This window comes from Mus caroli, unplaced genomic scaffold (genome assembly GCF_978045245.1).
Source record: "Mus caroli unplaced genomic scaffold, Mus_caroli_1 scaffold_1, whole genome shotgun sequence".
In the NCBI taxonomy this organism is placed as follows: domain Eukaryota; kingdom Metazoa; phylum Chordata; class Mammalia; order Rodentia; family Muridae; genus Mus; species Mus caroli.
In genome coordinates this window covers 130847224-130870926 of record NW_028227256.1, presented here as the reverse complement: position 1 = coordinate 130870926, position 23703 = coordinate 130847224, and the positions used below count along the sequence as shown (strand labels likewise).

Genomic DNA, 23703 nt, shown 5'->3' with positions numbered 1-23703 from the left:
AGGCACTGGGGCAGAGGGCACAAATCTGAGAAGAGCTCTATTTGGTTGCACAGGTGGGTATTTTGGTGGACCTAAGGGAGCACACTAGACCAGAGGTAGGAATTGGTAATGCAGGCACTTACTTTGCCCCACGGTCAGAAGCTCAATGCTAGACTTAAATATTCCCCTTCAGGCTATCTGAAAGACTGTAAATCCAATGACACAAACTCAAAAGGTAGGAAAATCCCACAAACCAGGATGCATGATTGTTTTTTCACGATAATCAGACCTTGATGAGACCCACCCTCTGTAGCTTCTTACCCCCTCAAGTTCCCGAGGCTCCGCCAAGCCTTTCTCATACTATCTTCTTTAGGGAGGGCAGTTGTGGGGAGGGGCCCAGCTGAGCTTGAGCAAGCACAGAATGGCCATCAATGCCTGCTCTCTTAAACTGGCTCAGGTCGGTTGACAAAGGGCCTGAGAGGACTGAAGGGGACCGAGGATGCACCATATACTGAATCCCTGTCTGCAATGGTTTGAAAATAATCTCCAGGAAACAGACAAACAGTACGACCCAACAGCAAATTTGAAGTTGGTGGTTTTGGCCTGTTCCCGATTATAGTTCTTTTAGACCCCATGTTAATCCTTACACAATCTCTACCCGTGCACTTTGCTTTCAGTTTCCCACCCACCTTCTCCCCTTAGGAAGCCAGTCTGAAAAAAAAAAATCTCAAATGAGGAGAACTCTGGCTTCTCCTCTGATTATTCTTTGTCTCTGGCTCCCTTAGCAGAATCTCCTCATTTCTGAGCTGTAGTTGGGGACAGGAATATCCCTGTGCCTGCAGGGAAGGGCAGAAGGTGGTCAGGGGACATGCTGTTTGTCCTTTGAAGAAATGACAGCGTCTGACCCCATTTGTTCTGTATAGTCACTTCCTACTTCTCCGTGGAGCTTAAGGTGACCAATGGATCCAGGGGAGAGATGGAGCTGAAGAAGAAACGCCCTGAAAACCCAGCTCTTTACCCCTAGCCCTAGGTGTGGGCTGGGCACAAGGCACGTGAGCATGCGCAGTGGCCTATTGGGCTGTGAATTGGAACTGTGAATGACGTCTGACTGAATTAAAGTACAACAGAGTATTTTACAGGCCTGCCTCTGTGGGCCCAGGGTTTCTAAGGAATCCGGTCTTTCCCCAAGCTGTGCGCCACTTGGTTCCTGCATCTAACAACCAGCTCAGGACTCCAGCTCCATTCACATGATCCACCCCCACCCCCAATTCGGACCTCCAAGGGAAAGGTGCAGAGTTTTGGTGGCTCCCCTCTTGAGAATATCATTGCAGATGCTCTGATAGCAACCAGTCTTTATTCATTTTTTAAAAAAGGAAATCCAAATAAGTTAGCAAAAGAATTACAAAAGAAAAAAAATGGCAAAACCACACAATGCTTAGTTAACAAAAGAAGTCACCCCAAGAGCCCCACCCTCTTCCCTGCCTGTCCCCGGTATCATCAGCACAGGAGACCTTGGTCAGATGGCAGCTTTACAAACAACACACAAAACAATAAACAATACACAAAGCACTGGAAGGTTCCCAATATCCACTGCAAATGCTTGGCCCCCCCAGAGGCTTTGGAACCGGATAGCTCCTCCCCCTTCTCTCTCAACTCAGGGCAGGCCCAGCCCAGCCACTGGCTTCAGGAAGAGACTAGAACAAATGTGCACACTTGTCCCGGTCAGGGCACTCATGTCTCTCAAACGGTCTCATTTGTGGGGGGTGGGGGAGGGGGGTGGAATTCAAGGCATATTATGATAAACAAAAAAGAAGCTCCTGAGTTTGTCCCACTGAGGGACATGAACAAGGGGGCTCTCTGGACTCCATCTTTCTCTCCTCAGAAGAGGATGCTCTCTGCTTTAAGGAGTCAGCTAATTTCCCTCGCTGGGCTGGGTGTTAGCCTTATGTGAATGGGGACTGGGGAGTCTGGCTTGTGGCAGCCCAGGGCTGTTTTGGACATCAGGACAGCCCCACTTAAAAGTCCCCTGCTACAGAAGTGATAGCGTTTGGCCCCAACTTGGGGGCTCACATGCACACCCAGCCTGGCAGACAATCTCAGTTGGGCATGGTTTCGTCTGGGAAGGCAACAGACATATCCTCCACTGTGATGCTGTCCACGATGGATGTAAGGGAGTGCAGATTGTGGGCATCTGTAGGGTCAGCTGCGAGCAAATGATCTGTAAGAAAAGGTGGGAGAATGTTTCCTGGGCAATGGGTATGGGACCCTTGACACAGGTTTTCCAGGAAAAAATGGGTAAGGAAGACTCAGGAGTGCCCCCCCCCCACCCCGGGACACTAGCACTCCCCATGCTGTGCGTGTGCTTGTGGGCTGCTTCTGAAATCCCCTAACACAGTTAGGTTTTGGAAGTGGCTATCCCTAGGTGAAGCCAGGATATCCTGGGGCACAGGGCACAGTTTTACAACACTGACTCAGCGATCCCCAGGGACCCCTAGGGCAGGAGCAGGCTCTTCTCTCTGAGGTCAGAGACCAGCAGGGAAGTTGCTGGAGGCTCTGACTACTCTAGCTGGTCAAGGCTACCGGGAGGCACAGGGTCTCCAGCCCACCATTTGGGGCCCTCAGGGCAGCAAGTTCCTAGAAAAGCTGCTGAAGGGTGATTGGGACAGGGCTTATGATAAGGGTACAAGCCCAGCCTAGTTAGGGACTAAGGGATTTGAGCCATGTTACCAGGGTCAGGATTCACTTACCTCCTGGGTTGGGACCGAACTCCAGTGCATTGCCCCACTCCGGACTGCAGGAGGCGCTGTGGGAGTTGCATTCGCTGGGCACCTGCATGCAAGACAAGGCCAAGGTCCAAGGTCAAGTCTACTGCCAGTCTCAGGTATTTCTCTCTGCCTGGGTTACAGGGTCAGTTACCTACCCTAGAATGTTATCATAGACATCCTACTTCTAGGTCTTTCCTAGCTTCTAGGATGAGAATTTCGCCTTCATTTGGGCGGTAAGGGTGGTAAACCAGAGTATTTTGTTACGGTGGCTCCTGAGCAGGCCTGTGGGCATTCTAATGTGTTTTGTCAGGTCAAAAATGAAGGCTGTGGACTTGGGACAAAGCAAGTTTCTTTGGCCACTTTCCCCTCATTTTTGCCTAGGCTCACCAAAGCCCTTACAGCAGGCTTGTTTCCGGGCCCCTTCTGTTCTCCTGTGCCAGTCCATCCCACCCCATCTGTATTTATACCCACTACCTTTGTCTGGTCTGGAAACAGTATGAGCCCAGAAGGCCACTGGACAGTTTAGCCGACAAGGAAAGGGGTCCAGGGATCCCAAGGGCCCTGCTTTGCACCTGTTCTAGCTCTGGTGGCCCGAGGCTGACCAGGCACCTCCCTCTGGCCCTATCCCTGGATCTGGTGTACTAGCCACTTACCATGGGCTGGGGCCCGCCCCCTCCTCGGTAGCGGAGATCACGCTCCTCCTGGTTGAGGGAGCTGAGCAAGGCCTGTAGGCGCTCAATGTACTGGATGGCGCTGCGCAGGATCTCCACTTTAGGCAGCCGCTGGTTGGGGTTGAGCAGGGTGCTCCTCTTCAGGGCCTCGAAGGCCTCATTCACTTTCTTGAGCCTGCGCTTCTCCCTCAGTGTGGCTGCCCTCCTCCGGTCCACCGACACAGACTTCCTCTTACACACCTTACATGCCCACGGCAGGCACTGGCCTGGACAATGCTCAGGGGTCCCCAGTCCCTTTTCTTCCAGGGGTCCTCGGGCTTCCGGGCTTAAGCTGAGCTCAGTCCGCTCATAGCCCGGGGGCTCGAAGCCCTGAAGGTGGACAGGAAGGTAGTTTTCCCCATCATAGAAGTGGGGCTCCTGGTAGAAATAGGGGGATGTCTCATACAGCTCCATCAGGTCGGAAAAGGCTTGTTCCTGCCACTGGCCCCCAAGCTCCCGCAGCCCCTCACGCCAACTGCTGGGTGCCATTTAAACCCTCCCTGCTGGCATGAACCCAGAGATAAATATAGCCAACGCCACAGAAACCTGAGCCCCCCTCTAAGCTGTTGCTGCACATCAAGACGTTTCCAGTGGATTACATGTGATTCCCCTTCCCTCTCCTTTTGCCCCCACCCCACCCTGCAGGCCTGCCCCTGGCCCAGGCGGCTCCTGTGCACGGGTCGGGAGGCCGTCGGCTGTAATTTGATTAGTTTTCATTTCTCCACAGCCCCTGTGGGGCAGGGAAGGTGGGGGTGGGTGCATTCCCCCATCTCATCTGCTCCTTTCAATTACTCCTACCCGGGCCTCCTGCCTGCTCTCCTCCATGGTCCAAGGCAGCTGGTGGACAGGGCAGGAAGGGAACAAGAAAGGGGTTGTCTTGGACGGACGGGAAGGGGTCTTGAGAATCCACTTAGCCTTCTCTTTCCTGCTCAGCAGCACCTTAAACCGTACTATGTCAGTCCCATGAGACCCCTAAAGACCTACCACTACCACATCAGGACCACTCCACATTTGGGGCGTGTGCGTGTGTGTGTGTGTGTGTGTGTGTGTGTGTGTGTGTATCCCTAGCGTCCATGGAGGCAAAGACAGAAACCCAGAAGGGCAAATGGATTCACCTTTTGGGTTTCTACAGCTTCTTTGACCAGGTCTCATGATGTTGGGGGTAGATTGAAGTAAGAGAATACAGGGACTTCTTAAGTAAGGGGGGGCCTTAAGTAGTAGGGCTCAGGTGAAGTCAGTATTTAGCAAGGATTAGAACTCACAGACTACTCTACACTGCCTTCTTCTCCCCTAGTCAAGAGCTGTTCAGTCCCCTGTCTGACGCTCTTTTTTTATTTTATTTTTTATTAGATATATTCTTTATTTACATTTCAAATACTATCCCGAAAGTTCCCTATACCCTCCCGCGCCCTGCTCCCCTTATTCACTCCCACTTCTTGGCCCTGGCGTTCCCCTGTACTGGGGCATATAAGTTTGCAAGACCAAGGGGCCACTCTTCCCAATGATGGCCGACTAGGCCATCTTCTGCTACATATGCAGCTAGAGACACGAGCTCTGGGGGTACTGGTTAGTTCATATTGTTGTTCCACCTATAAGGTTGCAGACCCCTTCAGCTCCTTGGGTACTTTCTCTAGCTCCTCTATTGGGGGCCCTGTGTTCCATCCTATAGATGACTGTGAGCATCCACTTCTGTATTTGCCAGGCACTGGCATAGCCTCACAAGAGACAGCTATATCAGGGTCCTTTCAGCAAAATCTTGCTGGCATATGCAATAGTGTCTGCGTTTGGTGGCTGATTATGGGATGGACCCTGTCTGACGCTTTTAATCATCTCTTCTGTGCTTTCATCTCAATGATGCCTTCTGGCACTAGAACCATTTTGACTCTTTCCTTTCTGTAGAAGGGTCGATAAGGAGAAAGAGTCCTTTGCATCATTTGTCTGTCCTGGGCCACCAGGCTGGCCTCTTCTATTCCTTCCTGCCTGAGTCATCACCTTTGCCTGCGTCATACAACTCTAGAATGTCAGGTGGGGGAGGGGTCATTCCCATCGAATCTTGGCCTCTGTCAGCCAGAAGATACCTCAGGAGAGGCATTGGTAGCCAGGGAGGACCAGTTCTAAAGAGCGGTGTGCAGGCCTCTGGCCACCTTTCACCCAGCCTCTGATTCCCAAATCTCTTTGCCTGTGGCTGTCACGTGACCCGAAGCTTCAGGAATTCTGGATTTTGAGCCACAAACTTTCACCCATGGCTCAGAATCCCCCCCACCACCACCACCCCCCCCCCCTCCCCGGACCCTGCAGACCAGGTGTGATCTGTTCTGCTATCCCTGCTCCAGTGCAGGAGGAGGTGGATACACTATAACTACCAGTCAGGCCACTAGGAGAAGGGTGGAGTTGCCTGTGGGGGATGGGGTGGGGTGGGGGACTCAGGGAGGGCTCCCTTCATAGCAGCTGTGAGAGCTGTGTGGGGTTTGAAGGACTGGCCTTCTCTCCTCTCTTAAGCCATAGACGAGCCAAGAAAGTGCTGTCTTTTAAAGGAGGAAACAGGTGTGTGAGAGGGGACATACTGGACAATAAAAGAGCCCCAAGCAAATTGGGACACACTGAGGCCTTAAGTCAGTTCTTGACTTTACTTACAAAGGGGATACAAAGTACAGCACATTATTGTGGGTTCTAAATGTACAACACACTTTCCACCTCCTCAAAGTGAAGAAGCAAACAAACAAAAATTTACCTTGCTTTAGGTTATACTCCAGCCCTGTGAGCCCTAAAAAGAGAGGGATGTCACACCTGCTATGGAAACTGCCAAATTGTATCTTTTGTTCTTGGGGGACTCAATCCCACTTACCCTAAACAATCTGTGTTCTTTTGAAGTGGGAGCAGAAAGGACTTGTTCTTTGATGCCTTGCAGGTTCCTGCTGCCTGGTTCAAGAGCCTGGACCCTTAGCAGCGAATGCCCCATTGCAAAGCTGTTAATGTTGCAGCCAATGAGTTGGCTGAAAGCTGGGTGGGCATGGTGGCACATACCTTTAATTCCGTACTTGGAAGGGCCAAGGCAGGAAGATTGCCAGTTCCAGGCTAGTCTGGGCTAGTTGGGAGACTCTGTCTCAGACAAAATAAAAAACAAAACCTAACAGGGACAACGAGGATCGCTTGCAAACCAATGGCAAAGTCACTGGAGGCTAAGCCTCCGAGGAGGGCTATGGAGGAGGCAAGTCCTGGACCAGGTCTTGGGGAATCAGCAGAATGAGGCTGTGAAGAGGTGAGAAGAGGAAGGTGCGTGGGTGATCAGAGTGTGTGGATCTCAGGGTGGTGACGACTGAAAACGAGTCTGTGAGGGTAAGAGGCTCGACTGGGTACGGAGAGACTTGAGAACTGAGGCAAGAAAACCTCATTACCCCACCCCATCCAACCCCGATTGACAGTAATCCAGGAGTGAGATGATAAAGGCATGAACCATCATCGGCTCACGGGTGGGAGGAGGGTGAATTTGACTGGGTAAAAAACTCATGGTTCAAAATGGCAGCAGATGCCGTGTGTGTGTGTGTGTGTGTGTGTGTGTGTGTGTGTGTGTGTGTGTGTGTATACATGTGCACTTGTGTGTGTGTGCGCCCATGTGCACCTGTGTGTACCCAGCGCATCAAAACACCCAATGAATACAAGACTTATTCCCTGTATGGCCATCTGTTTCTGTGTTCTCACCTATTCTTAGCCTCATGCTCCTCAAATCAAGTGTCTATACTGACCCTATGGACCGGGGTCAGGATCAGGGGAGGGAACTCCCTCCCTTTTTTTTTTTTTTTTTTTTTTTGAGACACAGTTTCTTTGTGTACCTCTGTCCTAAACTCACTCTGTAGAACAGGGCTGGCCTCAAACTCACAGAGATTCCCCCTACCTTTGCCTCCCAAGTGCTAGGATTAAAGTTGTACACTATCATACCCTGCTTACCCACTGCCTCCCCCCATGATTTCAATCAAGAAACTGTGTACTGTGCACTGGGTGCTAGGTGACATGAACAGAATGTTATCTACCTGCTACCCTGTGCGCACAGTTGAGTGACAATTGTGTACTAAAATTCACCTTTCCAAGGTAGAGGGTGCTGCGCGACAAGGGGGAGGGCTAGAAAAAGGACACATATAACCCAGAAGAGAAATCGCTTCTTTTTCTCCTTCCTCTATTCAACCCTGCTCCGTGTTGGTCCCTGGGTGGGCACGAGGGCAGTGACTAGACATAGCTCTGGTCTGCAGGAAGCACCCCAGGATGTGAGTGTGGTGTTTGTTCCTGTTTGATGCGGGTGGGGCTGGGAGTTGTGTCTCTGGGTCTCAGTGAATCCTTATCTGTCGATGTCTTTCTTTGTGTATGTCTGGATGATGTGGGGTGACGATCATGCCAGGTTCCACTGAAGGCAAAGATACTTTGGGAACTGAAGTGGTAGAGTCTTCCGAAATCTCAATATAGAGGTGGGGGTACTGGCCTTTTGGACACCTTGTTCCCTCACTAACCCGTGAGACATGCCTCCCTCGTCCTTGGTTTTCCTCCCCTGTATACCTCAACACCTCACTAGCTGCCCTCTGATGGACGGGAACACATTGGTGCCAGGCACAGAGCTCCTTTGTGTTCCACCATCAGTGGTGATCCATCAGCTCTGACCTGACAGCAGGGCGTCCAAGCTTAATCCCCACCCCTGCTGCATGGGCACAGAGGGGTCCCCTGCCCCTACTGTAGCCTCCTCAGGCAGTCATGCTTTCTCCAGAGGAAGCCCCCAGCCCCTACAAAGGCTTCAGACCCAGGCTGTGGGCCTCCCACCCTGACCATCTCAACTTGACTTTGTCCATTTGCATGCTGGGCTGACCTCATTTGCATGGTAGCATCAGGTTTCAGAAATCCCCTTCACCTGCTCCCTCTTCCTTCTCCTTCAGCTGCATACCAACATGGCGGTCTGGCCTCCAACCCCGTTCTAGTCTCTACTGATAGGCTGACCTGGGTTGCCAGGTTGCTTGACTAAAATCAAGGCACATTTGCCACTCTGGAGTCTCATGGGCTTCGGAACGGAGGAGCAAGCAGGTATAGAGAGGGGAGCCCCTGGCCTCTCCAAGCATCCCTCCCCTTTTGTTTTCTCAGGCAAGAGAATTATTATTGGGACTATGTGGGGATTGGGTCTTGGTAATATGTACGTATATGCTTCAGTAAGTATACATAAATACGATGTGCAAACCAACACTATTTATGAGGCAGTAGTTTTTTAGCAGGGTCCCAACAGATCACAGCATCACAGGCCATCAGAGCTACAGTTGAGGGCAGAGCTTTTTAACAGGGTGGAACCAGATCACAGCATCATAGGCCATCAAAGCTGCATGGCAGCTGAGGGTTGACTACTCCATCCTCCTTCTACACAGAAGGAGACGGAGGCTCAGAAAAGAGACTTGTTCAAGAATGCTGAGGACCAGGGGTGTCTCTGATTTGAAGACTTGAGCTTAGACCTTGGGGTTGGACCCCTCTCCCTCTGTGACATTACAAGTGAGGAGGGGGTGCAGCAGGTGTGTACACAGCCTCTGGGAGAGTGCAGGGCTATGTGCCTGTGTACATCAGGAGAATTCAGAGAGACCTCAGGGGAAGCGCTTATGGAGAGAGGAAAATGAGAAGAGAGACTGGGGCCTTGGGACAAGGTTTGGAGGTAGATGGGAACAGAGCTTAGAACTGGGACAGGGAAGGGACCCTGGCCTTGCTTGGACCACATTGTTTCCATAAGGGCTAAGTATCAGGTAACCACTGGGAAATCCCAGCCCTGCCTGGAATCTGGAGCTCAGAGCCAGGATCATCCTTCAAGAATCTTTGGCTTTGGGGTGGGGAAAGGGGCAGGTCTGGAGGCAGAAGAAGTTGGGTTCCAGGAGACTTGGGGTCAGGAGAGGTGATTGTTGGAGACAAAGCAGAGAGCTGGTGTTCCAAATAACTGGAACAGGGCATAGCAGAGCACACAGCAATGGGAACCCAGGGCCTGGTACTGTGGGACCTTTGGGAATAAGGGTGAAGACTATGAGCGTTCCCAACCCCCATCACAACAGGCTCTTTACTTCCTGGTTGGGGCAAAAGCTGTTAGGAATTTAAGGGAAGTGGATGGATAAAGAGATACGAGATGGGGCATGATGCTGTCTTGTTCCCCTCTGGTTCTCAGTTTGCCCACCTGGAAACCAAGATGCTGGAACCAATGATCTAAACAACTACCCTTTCCCCTCAGCTCAACCTGTAGACCTGGAGGAAGTGCTGGTGGGCTTAAGAGAAGTCATATGGGTGAACCGTCATGTGCACTTTGCACTTGTCAAGAGCAGACTCTGGGAGTGAGGAGCCTCTCCTACTCCACCTCAAACTCCATGTTGATTTCAAGTGTCCTTCAAGGCTCTCTGTCCTAGGGCAGGCTGGCCCCCTGGATCTGAAACAGGGAGCCAAGAGTGTAGCAAATGACTAAGGTTAAGAAGAATACTGTGCCCTGGAGACTGGATAAAGGTAAACCAGTTCCAACTGGGGCTGTTGTTGTCTAACCCATGGTAGACAAATGTCTGCAGTGGGAACAGGAGGCCAGAGACATCCAAAATGGACAGAATGTCTTGCTTTGCCCGGAAATCTCTCAGTCGGGAACTTCAGCACAATTCTTTCTCCAAGGCCTCCTCAGTCACTTCTGCGGATGCTGGAAGTGCCCAGTCTGATGATGTTTTTCTCTCTGCTTGATAACTTCTTTTACTTTTGTTTGGTGCATACCTGATACACTCTTTCAAAACTGGAAATCGGCTGCATAGATCATTCTCTGTGGGGAATATGTACTTGGGGGAGGAAGGCAACGTTTTTTGGTGGCTGCTGTTCATTAGTTGGTTTTGAGGTACTAGGCTCAGAAGCCAAGACCTGGGCACACACACCAGGTAAGTGCTCCACCGCTGAGCCAGTGCTCCACTCTCTCAGCTAGAGGCCTGCTCTGTCGGTTGTTCGAAGCAGTCTTGACCGGAAGACTGAACCACTAGGGTAAGGTAGGACAGGTTTCTTTAGGGAACGTTGTCCCCAATTCATTTTTGCTCCCATGCTCAACCTCACACACTCACCTCTGGCTCAACCTCTCTGATTGTCTCCCTTCCTTCCTGGTCACCCTCTACATGGCTTCAGAAGCCATAACATGCTACCCCACCCCCTTCCACTCCCCAAACTGCTTCTATTTCTGCCTCTTTGACAAGTTGTGACATATTTGAGAGCAGCTGCTGCCTGGGTGGAGATGTCTTTGCTTTTTCCTGGCTCTGCCCTCTGCCCCATCCCTCTGCTGACAGTAACCCCTTCCCAGAATGCATCTTACATTGTCTTCTTGGCAGCCTCGACACTGGCTTTCTCTAGATTTCTGCAGGACTGCCCAGGACTCCAGAGTCATTCAAGGGAGTCTTGTGGCACAGAAACTCAGTGTGTGCGTGCGTGCGTGAGTGCGTGCGTGTGTGTGTGTGTGTGTGTGTGTGTGTGTGTGTGTGTGTTGGGGGGGGGATCTTTTCTGTCAACTCCAGAGCTGTGTGGTTTTGCTGCAAATTTCTTTCACACTAGGTTTCATGCTCCTGTCTTTGAGATGGAGGCTATGACTAATCTCTTCCCTGTTGATTTACCTCTGTAGAGACTAAGGGAAGTCTTCCATTCTTCTTGTCTGATCTGAGGATGTCTTTTTCTGCTGCCCTTTCTTCTAAGCTAAGAAGTGTGCTGGGATCCTTTCTGTTATAAAGATCTCTCAACCGTGTCTCCTCACTAGCCTTCCCCGCCTTCCCACATTTCTAGAAAGAGGAGTTAATATTTTCTCACCTCCCGTTCACCTGCCTGCCCACTGTCACCTGTCACCCCTGGGTCACTGAGACTACTCTTCCTAGGCTGAACAGAGACCCTCAGAGGTTCTGTCTGTATCTCACTGTATTGCCCTGTGACCTCTGGAGGTGTGGACGGTACCATTCTTGAAACTTGAAACCCTTTGTGCCCCTAAAGCCTTCCAGCATTGGTCTTCCTCTGATCTCTTGCTCTCTTCTTTTCTGCCTCTTCTTTCTCTTTTTGCTTTCCTTCTGGCCACGTTTTAGAAGGCTGCCTCTATTCCTGTGTTCTTATCTACTGTGTTTCTTGGCAACCCCACCCTCTTCCTAGGCTATAGTGACCATGTGAGCACACCGTCTTGTGAGCCTAACTGTGACGGGCTGGTGACTCCCACTTCTCTTCTCTGCTGCTACCACTTCCCTGGGTCACAAGTCACACATGCATGGTTTTGGAAGATGTCTTACAGGCTTCTAAGGTTAAACATTTCCTCTGTTCTGATATTACCTTTATTGCTGACTGAAGCCACCATTCATCAATAATTTATCTTCACTTTTTAAATCCAATTATAATCAGTAAGTTCCATCTTAGCAATTTTTTTGATTCACATAGAACCAGGAATCAACCAGAATGAGACGTCTCACTGAAGACATGGACATTTGGCAGAGTCACAGCAGGGATTCACCTTCTTAGTAAAGTGAAGGCTACCCCACATCTTCCCTCAAAAGTATAAAAGCACTGGTGTGGCTCTGTGATAGGGCACTAATATGCATAAGGCCCTGGGTTTGACTCCACAAGCCTCAAAGGCTCCAGTTTCATGTGACTGCCTGCAAAATAATGCCCAGTACTCTTTGACATGGTGTTATAAAGTCTAGCAATCAGATGGATGAAGTTATCAATGGTCATTCTATCAACACTAGTGGACAACAGGAGCTAGAGCGATGTCTCAGTAGTTAAGAGCACTTTCTGCTCCAGCAGAGGACCCCAGTATGCTCCCACCACCCATACAGCGGCTCACAACTGTCTGTAACTCCAGCTCCAGGGGATCCAACGCCCTCTTCTGGTGTCTGTGGGCATTGCATGGGTGTGTGCGTGGAGCACATACAGACAAGTCAGCAAAATGCTTACACACATGAAACTAAACCAAACTAAGAAACAAGGGAAAATGTGGTTCCCTAGAAGAACCAGTTCATTCAAATACATCAAGAATGACAGAGTGGCAGAGTAGCACTCAGGCCCTTAGAAGAGCTGCTGTAAATATGCTCGATATACTCAAGGATTCAACAGCATGGAGGCTCAGTTTGAAAGTAGGGTTCCAGTATGGCTGAGTTCCCGTGGGGGTTTTCTTTTTCTTGGTATCTTATAAAATGACTGCCTTCATGCTTTAGTGGCCTGTTTTTTGGCATGTTCATGGAGTGTTCTTTCTTTCTCTCTCTCTCTTTCTCCACTCATCCCTCCTCCTCCTTTTCTCCCTCCTCACTGTCTCTATGTGGTCCAAGATGACCTTGAACTCTCTGATTCTCTTGCTTCTGGCTCTTCCGTGTGGGGTTACGTACATGCACCACTACACCAGGCCGGAGTCGTCTTCTCTGAGAGCGCTAATCCCATTGGAACAGGCTTCACCATCATTACCTAATTGTGTCTCAAAGGCTCCATCTACAAATCCTATTATACTGGGGTTAAGGATTCAAGTTGAATTTGGGGGAGGGGGAAACATATGAATCACTCAATCCATAATAGACAAATATATGATTAGACACTGCAAATAAGGTTTATTGAAAAGGAACATTGTGCTCGCTTCAGCAGCACATATACTAAAACTGGAACATACAGAGAGGATTAGCATGGCCCCTGCACAAAGATGACACATAAATTCGTGAAGCGGAAAAAACAAAAACAAAAAAGAAAAGAAAAGAAAAAAAGAACACAAACCTGTATAAAATGAGACAGGGAAAAAGGCTAAAAAGAATCAGCCAAATCAAAAAGGAGCTTCAGTGGTCCATGGGAAATAGCATATCTAGTAGATTTACATCTATGAAACTGAGTCCCAGAAAGGGGAAGAGAAAATTAGGAGAAAAAAATGGAATTTTTAAAAGTTGATGAAAATTATAAACTTATATATTGCATTCAACCAACCCCTAAAAGAATAAACTGGAAGAAAACCACACGGAGACATGTCACAACCAAACTGCTAAGACCCAGAGATGTAAAGGATGTAGACAGCTGGAGAGACAAAGTGCATTCTATATGGAGGAACGAAAATGAGTAATGGCCGCTGATTTCTCACTAAGTACTAGGAAGGCCAGGAGAGGCAGAACAGGCTCAAAAGTTGAAAGAAAACAAAAAACCAAAACTCATCAACCAATGTGTGTCTGTGAAAATTGCTTCCGAGAATGGTGATGAGATTAAAGGATTGTTCAGCCAAGAGAAGTTGGCAGCATTTGTCACCAGCAGACCTTTACTACAAGAAATGTTGCAGGGAACTTGAGAAGGAGAAATTGATTAAAAAAAAAAAAGCAGAGACTTAAATGTATCTAAAGGAATGAAGGTAACTGTAAGTAAATAAGTACATGAAAAAGCTATTATTACCTTGACTTCAAAATACATTTAAAATATAGTTACATATTTAAAACAAAATAATAATGCATTAAGAAGTTTATAGCAACAAAATATATAATAACAATAGTACAAAAACTGAAGGTGGGAAATGGCGGCATACTGTGATCACATCTCTCCGTTCTACATGGTGCGTATGGTGAGAGTAGACCATTAAGAATGCGTGTTGTAACACTAAAGTAGCTGCTCAAAAGGAAAACGCACAGGGTTCTAGCTAAGGAGCATGTGCTGAAAGATGTGTAGGGATGCTTAAACACGGAGCACCTAGAATAGGAAGAAGAGGAGAGATGGGACAAGTTAAAAGCAGTTTGTGAGATAGTAGGCTTGAACCCAAACCTCAGTGTAAGCGCACCAGTATGAAGAGAGTGGATTTGAAAGAGCATGCTCCAGCTTTGGGCTGTCCATAAGAAACTATGGTAACTATGTAGACACGGTGAGAGCCAAAGGATGAGGAGGTATATACAATGCAAATGCCATTCAGAAGAGAGAGTAACAGCGTTATTAGTATCAGATAAAAGGAGGTTTGAGTGAGGGATTCTGCCGGGTGTTGTGGTTGACTGTGGAATGCAACCGTGGGTCCAAGTATTTGAATACTTATCCCCAGTGGTGATGCTGTTGGGAAATTATGGAGCCTTTGAAGCTGTTTTCTGTAGGCCACTGGGGTGGGCCTTGAGCATATAGCTTTGCTTTGTTTCTGTCTCTAGCTCTTGAAGACCTGCAGAGCCCTGGCTTCATTCCTTCACTGCTGTGTACCCCATGGTACCCTCACCCCAGCACAATGGACTGATGCCTCCTGAAACACGAGCTAAAATAAAGCCCTCCTCCATTAAGTTGCTCCTGTGAACTATTGGCTGTGGAAACAGTAATACACTCTCTCCAGTCACTAGGGATAAAGAGGCACATTGTGTAACGATAGGAGGGCTCATTTATCCGTAGAGTGTGATGGTTCTGTATCTAAAATATGCCTTCAATACTCATCAAACAAAAACTGAAAGGAGAAATAGACAAATACAGACATTTACAGATCTTGTACTCCTCCAGTAATTGATGGAGCAAGTAGCTGAAGCAAGTGTGAAAACAGAAGGGCTTATGTAGGCCTGTCTGTTTTATCAATTGATTTTTGCATGATATTCCACCCAACAGTAATAGAATACTCTTTCCCTCCAAATGCACATGCGACACTCTTCAAGATCGTACACCAAGCTGAAAAAAACAAAAACAAAAAGCAAAACAAAACAAAACCCCCCCAAACCAACCAACCAAACAAACAAACAAACAACCAACCAAACAAACAAACAACCAAAAACCCAGGTCTTCATAGCAATGATCCTGCGTCCTGACTACAGTTGGGTAGACTAGGAATTGTGCTAAACCGTGTCTCATTCTGATTTGTCCTGATGACTCCAGGCAATGTGATAGGTGTGGTCTATGTAGGAGCAGAAACTCACATTTGTCTCAGGCCAAAGCTCAGAGTGGGATTCCTGAGACTCTGTTGTTAGCAAATGTGGTGGAGAGGGGACCGTCCCATCCTAAGCTCAGGATCCCAGTGACTGGTGTGTTGTTACCAGGTCCCTAGCTGCATCTCATCCCAGGCTTGTACTCCAGCAGCCTGTACTCTAGCAGCCTCGCCCCCCACCCCACCCTCACCCTGCTGCCAAGGGAAGAAAGGCTCCTGGTGGATGTGCCTAGGGTCCTCCCTACAGCTACGCCTGTCTGTTCAGCGAGCTTCCTCTTGATCTCTCACTCATTTCCTTGAGTGGTTCATCCAACTTCCTCTCTCTCATCTTTTTTTTTTTTTGTGATCCACATATGAGAGAAACCATGCAGTATTTATCTTACTAGGCTTTCATCCATTGACCTATAAATCTCATGGTTTCAATTTTTTTAATTTTTAATATTTTTATTACATATTTTCCTCAATTACATTTCCGATGCTATCCCAAAAGTCCCCCATAGAGCCCCCCCACTTCCCTACCCACCCATTCCCATTCTTTTGGCCCTGGCATTCCCCTATATTGGGGCATATAAAGTTTGCAAGTCCAATGGGCCTCTCTTTCCATTGATGGCTGACTAGGCCATCTTTCGATACATATGCAGCTAGAGACAAGAACTCCGGGGTTCTGGTTAGTACATCATGTTGTTCCAACAATAGGGTTGCAGATCCCTTTAGCTCCTTGGGTACTTTCTCTAGCTTCTCCATTGGGAGCCCTGTGATACATCCAATAGCTGACTGTGAACATCCACTCCTGTGTTTGCTAGGCCCCGGCATCGTCTCACAAGAGACAGCTAGCTATATTTGGGTCCTTTCAGCAAAATCTTGCTAGTGAATGCAATGGTGTCAGCGTTTAGAAGCTGATTATGGGATGGATCCCTGGATACGGCAGTCTCTAAATGGTCCATCCTTTCATCACAGCTACAAACTTTGTCTCTGAACTCCTTCCCTGGGTGTTTTGTTCCCAATTCTAAGAAGGTGCACAGTGTCCACACTTTGGTCTTCATTCTTCTTGAGTTTCATGCGTTTAGCAAATTGTATCTTATATCTTGGGTATCCTAAGTTTTGGGCTAATATCCACTTATCAGTGAATACATATTGTGTGAGTTCTTTTGTGATTGTGTTACTTCACTCAAGATGATGCCCTCCAGGTCCATCCATTTGGCTAGGAATTTCATAAATTCATTCTTTTTAATAGCTGAGTAGTACTCCATTGTGTAAATGTACCATAATTTCTGTATCCATTCCTCTGTTGAGGGACATCTGGGTTCTTTCCAGCTTCTGGCTATTATAAATAGGGCTGCTATGAACATAGTGGAGCATGTGTCCTTTTTACCGGTTGGGACATCTTCTGGATATATGCCCAGGAGAGGTATTGCTGGATCCTCCGGTAGTACTATGTCCAATTTTCTGAGGAACCGCCAGACTGATTTCCAGAGTGGTTGTACAAGCTTGCAATCCCACCAACAATGGAGGAGTGTTCCTCTTTCTCCACATCCTCGCCAGCATCTGCTGTCACCTGAATTTTTGATCTTAGCCATTCTGACTGGTGTGAGGTGGAATCTCAGGGTTGTTTTGATTTGCATTTCCCTGATGATTAAGGATGTTGAACATTTTTTCAGGTGCTTCTCTGCCATTCAGTATTCCTCAGGTGAGAATTCTTTGTTCAGTTCTGAGCCCCATTTTTTAATGGGGTTATTTGACTTTCTGGAGTCCACCTTCTTGAGTTCTTTATATATATTGGATATTAGTCCCTTATCTGATTTAGGATAGGTGAAGATCCTTTCCCAATCTGTTGGTGTTTTTTTTGTCTTATTGATGGTGTCTTTAGCCTTGCAGAAGCTTTGTAGTTTCATGAGGTCCCACTTGTCAATTCTCGATCTTACAGCACAAGCCATTACTGTTCTATTCAGGAATTTTTCCCCTGTGCCCATATCTTCAAGGCTTTTCCCCACTTTCTCCTCTATAAGTTTCAGTGTCTCTGGTTTTATGTGAAGTTCCTTGATCCACTTAGACTTGACCTTAGTACAAGGAGATAGGAATGGATCGATTCGCATTCTTCTACATGTTAACAACCAGTTGTGCCAGCACCATTTGTTGAAAATGCTGTCTTTCTTCCACTGGATGTTTTTAGCTCCCTTGTCGAAGATCAAGTGACCGTAGGTGTGTGGGTTCATTTCTGGGTCTTCAATTCTATTCCATCGGTCTATTTGTCTGTCACTATACCAGTACCATGCAGTTTTTATCACAATTGCTCTGTAGTAGAGCTTTAGGTCCGGCATGGTGATTCCACCAGAGGTTCTTTTATCCTTGAGAAGAGTTTTTGCTATCCTAGGTTTTTTGTTATTCCAGATGAATTTGCAGATTGCACTTTCTAATTCGTTGAAGAATTGATTTGGAATTTTGATGGGGATTGCATTGAATCTGTAGATTGCTTTTGGCAAGATAGCCATTTTTACAATGTTGATCCTGCCAATCCATGAGCATGGGAGATCTTTCCATCTTCTGAGATCTTCTATAATTTCTTTCTTCAGAGACTTGAAGTTTTTATTATACAGATCTTTCACTTCCTTCATCCTTGAGGGTCTCACCCACTGCCTTTGTTCCTGGCTGGACGTTCTTATCAGCTCAGCAGGCTTGCTCTTCCAGACAGGGTCTGAGGACCCTCATTCCTGGGCCTTGAGCTCCAAGTAAGACCTGAGACACCAAACAACTCAGGTCAGGTAAGCCTTTCCAGCCCAAACTACCCCTGGTTACCCAGAGTCCACTGGGAGTCAGAATGTCTGCCTTCTGGTCAGCGCTGTCCAGGTCTCCCTTTATCTTTATTTCACTCATTTCACTCCAGAGACTTTTTTTTTTTTTTTTTTTTTGGTTTTTCGAGACAGGGTTTCTCTGTGTAGCCCTGGCTGTCCTGGAACTCACTCTGTAGACCAGGCTGGCCTCAAACTCAGAAATTCTCCTGCCTTTGCCTCCCAAGAGCTGGGATTAAAGGAGTGCGCCACCACTGCCTGGCTCAAGAGACTCTTGAGCCAGACTGTTTAGCTTGAGCTGAGAAAATAGGTGTGTCCCACCCTTCCTGGTTAGTTCCCTTATTAGTGAGTTCAAATCCTCCTGCCCTGCCCTCTGTCAGATGGGACAGTCTAAAGAACAAGAGTAGTAGATCTTTTCATTCTTGGGACTTTCTGGTGAGACGGGCCAAGTTTTTCCTGAAGTGTGGGTGTTCTGGATGGCAGGGCATGTCTCCTCAAAGACAGGGGCTGTCTCTCTCATCGGGCTCTGAATTTACCTTGCTTGGCACTTCCTGGGGATCAGGCAGGAATATAGTGGGGATGCTGAGGGAAGCATCCTGGAGGTTCCACCCTGGGAGAAGAGCCATGGGATCTTAGACAGAGGTTTCTCTCCAGGGCAGCAAGTAGGGTAGAGTGCGCCAAGCAGCTTGTGCTGAGAGAGAAAACTGCACCAGGGGCTGCTCTCCCCCAGGAAGGGTAAGCTGGAGCACTCTCCCATGACCATGACCCTTTTGGTCCCTCACATCCATCTTACTCCTCTGCAGAAGACAGAACATGCTGAGAGGCAAGGGCACAGCAATGCCAGATGCCGTGGAGCCCGGCTCTGCCACTTGCTAGCTGAGTGACCTTTTTATTTAATATCTTGGAACCGTATTTTCTCACAGGCCAAACGCTAACTAGAGGACCGGTTGTTTCTCTGGCGTATCATGTACTCTGGGAATGCAGGCTGAGTGGAAGAGTCCATATTTGATTCCTTTCTTTGGGGGGAATTTGGGCGTGGTCTAACTGGCCTCTGATAAGTTCTAGTGTCTGTGGGAGGGACAGGTCACCAACATGACATTTAGTTCATTCTCAGCCTTTAATCCATCCCAGGCACACACTTAAATAAGTTCCCAAAATGGAACCCTTGGTAATGCATTCCTGAGCTCTGGTCATGAGAAAATCCCGTCCAGCGTCACCACCACCCCCACGGTCAGTGACAGGCATGTCTTTCCTTTGACTCTTCTGTAGTTGGAATGGGGAATGTGGCATAACTCACTGGGTCTGAATTCCTGATCCAGCCCTGTCATTAACCCCCTATGTGACCTTGGGAATTGGAAGCTGGTATTATTAAGCCTCGTTGCTTGCTGACCACCAGGTTAAACGTTCTTAGCTTAGTATTATTCAGTATTAGCTTATTCATGCCTCACAATGTATCTATCTGTGGGGGAGTCTGCCATCTCCCCCTCTTACAAAGGAGAAACCTAAGGATCAGAGAGGTGTAGGCACTTGCACCAGATCGCACAGCTACTAAGGACTGCATGGAACACTCCCTGACACCACAGCCTCTTTCCAGGGTGGGACCACAGTTTCCTGGTCTGTAGAATAAGAAGTTTGTAGTCACTGTTCTAGAAGGTTCTGACCAGGCTTATGGGGAAAAAAAATTCTGGAAATTTCTCCTCTGGTTCTTGGCTCAGCCTCCTTATGATTCCCAAGTCTTCCCTTTGTCTCTTCCCAGGTCCTCTTCAGTGAGTCGGTGTGAGACCAAATGTTCCTCTGGAGTCTGGGCCATCCATCTGCTGCGTTCCCTGCATAGCTGGCTGTGGGAACACTGCGTTCCACCCTCCTGACCCTGAGGTCTGAAGTCTCTTCCCCAAGCCTCTTGCTTGTCTGCATTCTCTTCCTATAGGACTTAGGCGGCCGGTGTCAAGGCCCTCTCTGCCTCTGAAAGCACAGATGGCCTCCTGGCATTTGGGGTGGAGTGTGGGGGTGTGTGACTGGCTGTGCTTGCTTCTAGGCTTACAGAAGCAGTTCTAGGCTTACAGAAGGAGTTCACACAGCCAGGCGTTCACTCCTTCACTCACACGCTCACACTCTCTCCCCATCTTCCCGAAAACCCTGACTTCATCTTCTTGGCCGAGCTTTGGCACCCTCAGCCTGTGAACTGCCAATCTTCCAACACCAGGTGTCTGCTGTGCTCCAGCCAGCGGAAAGTCGGCTGCTGGAAGGAGCTGCTCCTCTGTTGGCAAGGGAGGTGCTTACACTTCCTGCTGCAAGGGCAAAGAGCAATGTTTTCTTCAACCCAGAATCAATTGTGTTCTCCGTCTGCTGTCACATGATAGGAGCTGGGGAGTCCCGGAATGTACCCTGGGCATAGGGTGCATGGGGGCAGGGGACACTGATGATGTGCCATCTTCACATATCATCAGCAACACCTATGTCATCATTTAGGGCTTTCCTGTTTACTGGACACCACAGTAAATGCTTTAGACACATTGGCTCTTTCCCACAGTGAGCCAACGAGCTGGGTCTCATTACCATTTTCAGACTGAGAGTCATGGCTTAGGAGTTTGCTAACGGAAGATTGAGTCCCCGCTCAGCACAGGCTGGCTTCCTCTAGCCCAGTGGTTCTCAACCTGTGAGTCGCGACCCACTTGGGGCATCAAACAGCCTTATTACAAGGGCCGTCTAAGACCATTGGAAAACACAGAATTTACATTATCATTCATAACAGTAGCCGAATTACAGTTATAAAGTAGCAATGAAAATAATCTTATAGCTTGGGGTCAGCACACGTTGAACTATATTGAAGGGTCACAGCATTCAGAAGGTTGAGAATCACTGCCCCAGGCAATGACAGCGTTCCTCATTAAAGTACTCTGCTTCAGACCTTGGACAACTTTGGTGACCAGCTTGTTCTTCAAAATGTATTTGCAGCCGGGCGTGGTGGCGCACGCCTTTAATCCCAGCACTTGGGAGGCAGAGGCAGGCGGATTTCTGAGTTCGAGGCCAGCCTGGTCTACAGAGTGAGTTCCAGGACAGCCAGGGCTACACAGAGAAACCCTGTCTCAAAAAAAAAAAAAAAACTGTATTTGCAGTAGGCACCCTGCAAGAGTGTGGATATTCAATACACACTTGTTAGTTAGCCAAGCTCAGCGAGGATCTATGGTATCAGGACAAGTCCCTTCCATGTTATTTAGAGAATTTCAGGCCCATCTCACAGCAGCCTCCTCTCGCAAACCTTGGTTAAATTCCTGCTCTTTGGGACTTGGTGGCACTCACCAACTAGAGAGACTGAGGGTGTCATTCAGAGGGACACAGGATGGTGGACTAAGAGAGTCAGGGACCAGTGCCTTGATCATTAGGGGAGGTGCCACCTCAAAGGCAGGGAAACTGATCAGGTTGCTGGGACTTTCTTTGCTCTGAGGCAGATAGTCCTCCAGAGTAGTGAATTTCTGAACATTCCATCCTCCCACGAGAGGAGGCTGCAGTCCTATGGGTGGGGCCAGAGCTGATGCAACCTCACTACTGCCTCATGCTGTTCCGAGCACAGCCCATAGCAGATGGCCTGTCTTGCTAGGCTCTTGTTTGGCTGCCTCACCAAGGCTTGGCTCCTGGCCCTCCCTGGCAGTTGATAGCCAACCTCTGACCTTTGACACCTTGAGGTACCCCTCCACCCCACCCGCACACACTTGTTAACCACATTGAAATCATAGATGCATAAATCATCAGAGCCAGGGAACATCTTAAATGGATGGTCTCATTTTAACAAGGAGAAACTGAGAACGGGCTAGGGAGTGACTTGCCTAAGGCGACAGATGGCAGAGTGGTGTGAGCCATATTGGACTTCAGCAGTTGGCCTGCCTTGTCCTTAAGAGCCAGGAAATGTCTCATGCCTTCCACAAGAAATTATACTGCCTTTACCTGGATGATGGTCGCACATGAACACCTCTCTCACTCTCTGTTTCTCTGTGTCTGTCTGTCTGTCGACTGTCTGTCTGTCTCTCCCCCCTCTTTTTCTGTACCTTGTTTTTTTTTTTGGTTTTGTTTTTTTTTTTGTTTTGTTTTGTTTTTTGTTTTTTGTTTTTGGTTTTTCGAGACAGGGTTTCTCTGTATAGCCCTGGCTGTCCTGGAACTCACTTTGTAGACCAGGTTGGCCTCGAACTCAGAAATCCACTTGCCTCTGCCTCCTGAGTGCTGGGATTAAAGGCGTGCACCACCACGCCCGGCTTTCTGTACCTTTTAAAGAGCCAGATCTCTCCAATTAAACCATAGAGGATCTTGCCTGTTAGGTGGCAAAAGACAAGTGAGACCTGGAGGATGTCTAGGCTCCTCCCCTTGGCTGCTTCTCCTCCCTATACAGAACAGGCAGAGAGCCTTACAGCTATGAGGCCATACACTGGTTACTCATTCCCATTAAGCCTTAGCTTTTTTCATTTTGGAAGCAAGGATAATACGGCACTTGGCTTGGTGCCTGGTGTACCACTAGCTAATAGAATGTTAACCAATATTTATTATTGACAGAACTGTAATTTTTCCTGAGGGCAGTGGTTCTCTGCAGGACTTCCCAGCCTGCAGGTATCTACCACACACTCCTGCTACTGCCCCTGAAACACACACCTTGCAATCTAAGGGTCCTTGTGGAGGTCTCAGCCCTACCCTGGACCAGCCCATTGTTAGCCAAGCCTCTTGCACTTCACAGATCTCTCCTGCTAGGACTCAAACAACCGCAGGCCATCTGTCTATGAAACTCTCATAGTTAGACCCAAAGCAAACGTTTCCTAGATCTTTGCTGCCATCCGTCCCCGTCTTGATCTGATTCTGGCAGGAGTTTTATTTTTCTCTGCTTTAAGATGTAAAAGCTCTTGTTTGTGCTGCTTTCTGTGTGCAGAAGCTCCATCACAGCAGATGTGGAGGAAATCTCCCGGGAACACTTCTCTGGGAAGGAAGTGCCCATTTAAAGAAATTACATAGAAGTGATGTACTCCCTCCCTCCTCAGCCCATGGCGGGCAGGGTGGCAGCTGTAAAGTAGGTGGAATGTGCTCAGAAAACATGAGGGTCTGTGAGGCAAAGACCACACACAGCAAAGGGCACAGAGACTGCCCTTGTGAGTCTCCAACGCTGAGTGCCTCCTCTACCTTGCTGGGAGAGGAGATAAGAATCCTTGGGCCCAGGGCTGGAGAGATAGCAGTTAAGAATGCCAAATGAGGCTGGTGAGATGGTTCAGTGGGTAAGAGCACCGACTGCTCTTCCAAAGGTACTGAGTTCAAATCCCAGCAACCACATGGTGGCTCACAACCACCCATAATGAGATCTGATACCCTCTTCTGGTGCGTTTGAAGACAGCTACAGTGAACTTATACTAATAAATAAATCTTTAAAAAAAAAAAAAAGAATGCCAAATGTTCTTCCAGAGGATCTGGGTTCAATTCCCAGTACCCACGTGGCAGCTCACAACTGTTAACTCTGAGATCTGACACCCTAGCACAAACACACATGCAGGCAAAACCAATGCACATAACACAAAACTAAGTAAATTAATAGGAACCCTTAGGCTTGT

The 23703-nt window shown here is 48.3% G+C and overlaps 1 protein-coding gene and 1 non-coding gene across 2 annotated transcripts; one reads left to right on the top strand and one right to left on the bottom strand.

Annotated features, from left to right (window-relative positions):
• Positions 1-2075: 2075 nt before the first annotated feature.
• On the bottom strand, positions 2076-3943 carry Myog (myogenin). Its single transcript, XM_021174610.3, has 3 exons — positions 3398-3943; positions 2727-2808; positions 2076-2197 (listed from the first exon to the last, which is right to left on the bottom strand). The coding sequence occupies exons 1-3, from the start codon at positions 3941-3943 to the stop codon at positions 2076-2078; spliced, it is 750 nt and encodes a 249-aa protein (XP_021030269.2).
• A 9113-nt stretch (positions 3944-13056) lies between these two features.
• On the top strand, positions 13057-13162 carry LOC115032364 (U6 spliceosomal RNA). The gene has a single exon (XR_003838044.1). It is a non-coding gene; the product is annotated as a U6 spliceosomal RNA (small nuclear RNA).
• Positions 13163-23703: the final 10541 nt, after the last annotated feature.